This window comes from Montipora capricornis, unplaced genomic scaffold, assembly GCF_036669925.1.
Source record: "Montipora capricornis isolate CH-2021 unplaced genomic scaffold, ASM3666992v2 scaffold_467, whole genome shotgun sequence".
In the NCBI taxonomy this organism is placed as follows: Eukaryota; Metazoa; Cnidaria; class Anthozoa; order Scleractinia; family Acroporidae; genus Montipora; species Montipora capricornis.
Genome location: NW_027180203.1, coordinates 197,501 through 205,000, shown reverse-complemented (window position 1 = coordinate 205,000; position 7,500 = coordinate 197,501). Strand labels below are relative to the sequence as shown.

Here is a 7,500-nt window from a genome sequence, read left to right as displayed (position 1 = left end):
TGGACCAAAATTGGTTCCGTTAACTACAAGTGGCGCAAGCTTAAGAGCTCGGCGCGCTTGTTTTCAACCCCGCGAAAGCTAAAGCTTACGTCATTTTTCACGTCCTCAGGGTAAACTGAAAGAAGGATCGAACGACGAGAGAACGGATGTCGATCGGGAGTTTGTTCTTTTGTTTACTGTTCTTGATGAAAATGAAAGTTGGTACTTGGACGAGAACATCGGCACTTACTGCAGAAACCCCGGCGATAAAGAAGCGTTGAAAGGAAAAGAAGACTTTCAGGAGAGCAACAAAATGCACGGCATCAATGGATACGTGTTTGGTAACTTGAAGGATTTGGAAATGTACCAGGACGAGAAAGTGGACTGGTTACTACTTGGCATTGGGAATGAGGTTGACATACACACGGTTCATTTTCACGGCCAAGCGTTTCTTCGGGTGAGTGGAACGGCTATACTTCTTATTGCAAAATGACCACGGTTTTAGTGATTCTTTTGTCTGTTTACAAATTAGCCCTTTTTGCCTCGTTCAAGGTTAAATAATCTTTTGAATTTTCAGCCTGAGGACGAGGCAACAAGGCCTAATTTGAAAGTAAACAAAAGAATACTAACTTGACGGCCATTTTGGAATAAGGTGTGTAGAGATTTTAGTAAGAATAATTCCGCCACGAGCTAGTTGCAAGCCACGAGGGCTTATCCCGGTTTTAGTAGCCTATGACATTCATATCAAACTTTGGATTTGATGTTTGGGATGACGATAGCAGACGGCTTTGCCTTCCTTTTATGATCATTTTTATTCTTACCGGCTGGATTTGAGGGTCTTTTCTTACGAGAACATGAGTTGTTTTTCAAGTTGTTTCTCAAGTTGTTCATAACCATATAGTGACAAAATTAACTCTTCCCTTTAGAGGGGTAATGGAATTGTTAGATAAGAGGGTGGAATCACATTGATAATCTCAGTAAGGACATTGCCCCCTCCCCTCCCTCCATTTTCCTCGCAGGTACTAGGTAATAGCCCTTATGAGTGGGGACGTCTGACCAGCTGATCTCACCACCAAGCCTCGAATTCGAACAATCAAACTTGTAAATTTTTAGCTTAAGCTGAATCCCAAAGGAACAAACATGTAAAGAAAACCCATGTGCGAAGAGTATTGCATGTCAAGATGATGTGAATAATTTTGTGCAAACGAGGCTTGGAGGCGAAGTTTTGATCATATGGCGTCATCATGCATAAGGCCTATTAAGGCATTGACAATGTTAGCGTCAACGGAAATGTTACTTCAAAATATAACCTGCCGCTGTCGTAAGTTGTTCGCGATTATTCCAATAGACCAATTTCGATATATTAAAATTCAGTCGAAAACAAAAGGCATCATCTCGAGGCTCTGGGGAATAAACTCATACAAATCATTATTTATTCCCCAGAGCCTCGAGATGATGTCTTTTGTTTAGGACTGAATTTTAATATATCGAAATTGGTCTATTCGGTCCATTGTAGAATATGGGAAAATATCCTACTACCGGTTTGGTGCGAACGCTTTTGAGGTAAGGAAAGAAAATCAACCATTCATCGTTTCCTCATGCTGCATTCAAGACCATAAAATGCGTTAATTTCAAGTTGTGGTTTTGCCGAGTGCAGCAAAGGAATGTACTGAAATGTGCAACGTTCGTTCAGCACGAGGAGTTCTTCCCCTGAACGAATAATATTGTTTTCTAGTGTCGCTATTTCCCTATCTGTCATCTTCTTTAAATCGAGCGCTGGTATTATATCGGCAGCAGTATGTCAGTCAGTGTGAAAAGAGATAGCGTGCTAATTATTAATAGAGCTTCTTTTGTATCGAATCGAACCACCTTGATAGAAAATCAAGGGCGTTAATCATTACATCACAGCGCCTCTTTATTGACAGTTTTCGCATGATTATGAGCCTCCATACGTGATGCTCAGAAATAGACTAGATTATATTTCCTTTGGGCTTTTGACGTCACGAAAAGAGGGAAAGAGGAAGTGCGGCAGGCTTTTTTGTCGCTGCGTTTGTATGAAGAAGGCACTTGACTTGATTTGCCTGTGGGGTGGGTGTATTGTGGAAGGTGAATGGGCTCCTAGCAAGCTTAAATTTACACGAAAGCTGGAGCAGTTGAGCTCAGTGTAACTTAAATAGCTTCGAAGAAAGCCTGAAAAAATATCCAGGCTTGAACGGGGGCTGTTTTCGCAACTTCTTACGTTTCTGCTTAACTTTGATGATCTCTAGCTGTCGTGTATTTCAATCTCCGATTAAATATGTCTACCAAAAATTCTATGGTAATTGATTTGCGCTCTTCGATCATTGGGGGTTCAAAGAAGATAACGTGTAGCACTTTTATTTTGCGGGATTTAATTTTTTCGCATTTTGCGGATGAGGTTAACTATCAATAGAGTTATTTCCGTAGAGTTATGACTTAGAGTAGAGTTAACGACTTCCAAAATCCTCAATTCAAGATTTTGGACGGCCAAAATCCTGAATTCAAGATTTTGGACTGCCAAAAGCCTGGATTCAAGATTTTGGAATCATTCAAGATTTTGGACTGCCAAAATCCTGAATTCAAGATTTTGGACGGCCAAAATCCTGAATTCAAGATTTTGGAATTCACGATTTTAACCTGCCAAAATCCTGAACTCAAGATTTTGGACTGCAGTCCAAAATCGTGAATTCAGGATTTTGGAAACTTAATTCTAACTCTACGACGTAACTCTATGAAAATAACTCTAAGAAGAGCTGTCCCCTTTGCGGATGGTACTTGATCCGTTCATAAATTACACTTTAAAAAAAAAAAAAACCAGCAAAACTAAAACTGCAAAAATTTAATTAAAATGGCTTTTAATCCACTTGTGTTACTATATATCATACCTTGGGGAAAAAAAACTGAAAACAAAACGAAGCAATAAGAATTTATTTTTTCTTGTATTTTAATGATAAAAAGTTAATACTTTTCCAATCTCTGAGGCACAAGAAACGAATTCAAAGCAGTCAATCAGAAGGTCAAGTTAAACTTCCTCTAACGGGTCATAATGATAATGATAATGATGATGATGATGATAATGATAATAATTACGATGATAATGATAATGATAATAGTGATGATAATAATAATAGTGATGATAATAATAATAATAACAATAATAATAATAATAATAATAATAATAATAATAATAATAATAAACTTGTATAGCGCCGATATCAATATAGCTATTTTCATCAGCGTTCATCCAACGGAACACTATTTTCTAAGGCTTCTAGGATGCCACATTTTATCCATCCGTTCTCGATGATTGAGAGTTTTTTTTGCCATAAAACTATTAAACATTGAAAATAGTCTTGCTTCTTGAAAAGAAAACCACAAAAATTAGTTCCCAGAGTCAACTGGAGCCACAAAAATTTGTTCCCGCAAACCTAAAAAAATCGCTAATCCGTCCCGCAAAAATTTCATTCTACACGGTAACCAACATCACCAAGCTGAATGCTTTAATACCGCGTTAGTGATGTGCCATTAAATCGTTTATGTTCTCTTTTAGAAACAAGTTTCTTATCACCGAGAAGACGTGTACGATCTGTTCCCAGGAGTCTTCGCAACCGTGAGGATGACTCCAGACAGCGTTGGTGAGTGGATGCTTCATTGTCACGTGAATGATCACATGGTTGCTGGCATGGAAACAGTATATTCCGTTCGTGGTAAGTTGGTTATAACCTATACTTAATTAATACCGCATTGAGTGCTTATTTGCTCTCTATCGTCGTCTTCCACCAATCGCCATCATCTTCGTCACTATATCTTTCAATTGTTTATCCTGCGATAATAGAGCCCCTTGTTGTAGCTAGTATTTCCAAGTATTTACTCTCCCAACTATGATATACCACAGAGGAAAGACCACAGTACTACAATAATACAGTTCGTTTTGGGGTCTCTTCTTAAAAACAATGCATTTTCTTTACCTTGAGTTTTTCATGCTTCACTGAAGTTTTTATTCATTGTTTTTACGCTCATTCTATTCTGATTGGCTAAGAGAAATGCACTTTTCGGGTAACACGGTGTAGAGGTAATTCAGTGCAAACAGAAGTGATAAACCAAGCATTAGGATTGGTCAATGAGCAAAGAAAGTCAGAGATGCGAGCCCTGGATGGCGCGATGATTGCGTGATACGCGTGCGTTGCTTCTGCTTAACCATCTCGAAATGTTTTGTGTATATTATTAATACGTAATCAGATAATTTTTCTCGTGCAATTTGGAATAAATAAACAATTGTATTTTTTTAAATAGACTACAAATTGAACGAGCCTATAGCTCGTCTTTGAAAAAAATTACTCGTGCTTGTTTAATTCCAAATTGCACTCGAAATCATTTGATTACCAGTACAAAGAACGGCAGCTTCTGCAGGTACCGGAGTTAAAATTACGTAAAAAAAAAAGAAAAAAAAAAAAAAAAACACAACTCCAAATAAAGACTAATCCCAAGTGACCAAAAACACAATTTTTTCCGGTACCTGCAGAAAGGCCCCAAAGAACTTTCCAAAGAGAACTGGGTTGTTGAAAAGAGCGAATGTAATAAGCTTAAGCAACGTCGTCTCGAGAACGAAAACGCCAAACAACACAAGTTTAATTTTTGTGTAAACTTCCACGCAGTTGGATAGTTGATACACTTTGTACATCCTGGACAACTTGGAATCATTGCACACACAGTGGGCGCGCGATTTGCCACCAATCTCTTAAGACCGAGATGACACTGGTGTAATGTATAAATACTGGTGGACGAACAAAAAGAGCTGATGAGAGATCTTTTGTTTTCGTCTACAAACATGGCGGCGATGTCGTCACGCAAAAGCTGCCAATGGGCAATATTTTCAGATGACCTCCCTGTTTCCATGGGCCTCGCTCTGGCTTAAGATCTCTGTTAATATTAGTTGGTGGTCAGACTTCTTCATCTCACCTTCGGTCAAAATTGGATAAACAAAGGAATAGTTTTCTTTTTGCTATGAGTTTAAAACCACGTCAAAATGGGCTGAGACAATAGGGAGCTCAAGCACGCGTGTTTAAAGTGCCCCTGTGACCAAAAAATCAATTCGTTTTTGTTTTTTTTTTTTTTGGATTTCAAATCTCTGTTACCTAAACACTAACTGACCAAAGGTTTAAGCCTTGATTTAAAAAAGACACCTGGTTATTTTAAATGGAATTTTCCTATTTAATGGTCCGCCATTACCAAAAAAAAAAAAAAAAAAAGGAAATGACCTTTATTTAAGTGTCTAGTCGTTCCAGCACTGGAGCACTAATTTGGGACAATGTAAACTGAAATTAACAACTAACGGAAATCAAATCAAAGGTTGGTTTTTGAGGAGAGGGGAAACCGCCTCGGTGCAGAGCAGAGAACCAACAAACTCAACCCACATATGACGCCGAGTCAGGGAATCGAACCAGGGCCACATTGGTGGGAGATGAGTGCTCTCACCACTGCGCCATCCCTGCACCCCGACTTTAAGATCTTGAGATTGCTGGATGGAGGAGAAAATGACGTCAAAGGCTCACAAGTTTAAGAATGCAATGCGTGTGTACACCGTAAAATTAGTATGCAGCACGGGAGTTTTGGGCTCTCAGACTTTTAAACTCACGTTTTGCATAGATAACAAGCTGCATTCACACCCTGTAATTTTTAAGCTAGTGAGCCTTTGACGTCACTTTTCCCTGGATCCAACACTCTGAGGTCCAATCGGTCTGTCTAGAATGTGAGTAATGGCGTACCGTGAAATCCAAAACACTCAAAGTAAACGGCCTTTAAATAAAAATCGAAGCTCAAAAGTTTGCAAGTCAGTGTTAAGCAAACCCACTTTAAAAATCTGAAGAAAAGAAGGAAGTGATTTTTTTTATCACAGGGGCATTTTAAGACTCGGACGGCAACCGGAAGTGAGCTGTTTTCCATTTTAACCTGTCTTCACACAACCACATTTACATTACTAAGTATCTTTTCTCCATTAGAGATGCTTAGTATAAAAATCTCGGAGACACCACTGTCCTGGCATGTGAAATTTTCTCTTCCGGTTGCCGGCCGCATCTCAAAAACGCATGTGCTTAAGCTCCCTATTAACCCGCGCGCTAGCTCTGCATTTCGCGATTTGCGAAATGCCACGCGCGAGTGAGCCGCCAACCAACGAATGGGCCATTTCCGAGTTGCGGTTTGTCTCGGTTTCAAAGTGAGTCTTGGTGCTCAACTATTGAAAGGGAAATGAGTTTGATTTGCGTAAGAATACGCAACTCATTTCCATTTGAATGGTTGTGCACCAGGACTCGCTTGAAACTGAGGCATGCAGCAACTCGGAAATGGGCTATTACGTCCTCTCGTGTGTCACTCGCGCCTCGCATGACACGAAATAGAGATTACGATCATGTTTCGGAACTATTATTGCATTCAGTTTTACGTAATGGACGTGTTATATTAAGGGTGCGTTCGATTGACCCTATTCCGGAATAGGAATACATGGAATAGAAGTTAGAAATCCTTCGTTCTTGCGTAGATTCACATTAAAATTGTCAAACACCTGCTAAAATGCTATTTTAAACATATCTTTATTATCCTTGTTGCTTCAAAACGCCAAACATACCGTTTTAAAGTATCTCTCTACGTATTCTTATTCCGGAATAGGGTCAATCGAACGCACCCTAAAATGTTCGAGGATACGTTTCAGTGGTTTGACTATTATAAGCGGCAAATAACAATATTTGTTATGGGGTAGGGTTAGGCGCATTTTGTTGCCCGCAAGTCTTGATGTATTACCATTATCTCGGATTAATAAGGAAAGGTAGACTGGGCAAATTTTGGTCAACGTAGATCACTTAATAATGTATGCAAAATTATTCCGGAACACGATTAATAAGGAAAGGTAGACTGGGCAGTGAGAGACGTAAATGGAGCGAGCAGGTGGAAGTTAAAGCTCCTACATCACCTCCCTCTTTGCCCTCTTCAATAGTATCATTGAAACACAGGATGGCGGCTAGATGGGAGACTTTGCGATCGTCGGCTGTGCGGGTTAGCTAGAATCTAAAAGTACTTATTGGCCAAAAAGGTGGTGGGAAAAAATGGCAAATTCATATCTTAGAATAAACGCGTGTATACGATCTCTAGAATTACTTTCAAATCAAAACAGATAAGTCATTGAAGCCAACAACCAAGCCAATGAAGCCAATACCCGGCACCGCGAATTCAGTTGTGGCTGGTGGCGTCTTCAGCTGTTTGCTGTCCGCTGTTGTTGTGATCCTTTTGGACGCTTGACTTGGAAACAGTAGCAGGGCTGAGTGTAGAAAGAAAACCACATGACCAGATTAATTTAGAAGTTGCTTCAGTAGCTGTCTACCGAAGGTTTCCTGGGGCGGATCCAGGATTTTTCATAGGAGGGAGTACACCACTAAGGGATGGCATAGCTGACTGGAGACGTTTTTTTTTTTTACAATATACAAGTTGTATTAAAAAGCCCCAGGTCATCTC

General features: G+C 39.5%; 1 protein-coding gene across 1 annotated transcript in view; it reads left to right on the top strand.

Annotated features, from left to right (window-relative positions):
* Positions 1-7,500, top strand: part of LOC138036204 (hephaestin-like protein) — a gene marked incomplete at its 5' end in the record, with an annotated part of 32,047 nt that overhangs the window by 23,624 nt on the left and 923 nt on the right. Inside the window, 3 exons of the mRNA XM_068882559.1 lie at positions 110-436; positions 3,548-3,704; positions 7,163-7,500. The exon at positions 7,163-7,500 is cut by the window's right edge and continues 923 nt beyond it. Of these exons, the coding sequence (XP_068738660.1) occupies positions 110-436; positions 3,548-3,704; positions 7,163-7,287 (609 nt within the window). The remainder of the gene's footprint in view (positions 1-109; positions 437-3,547; positions 3,705-7,162) is intronic.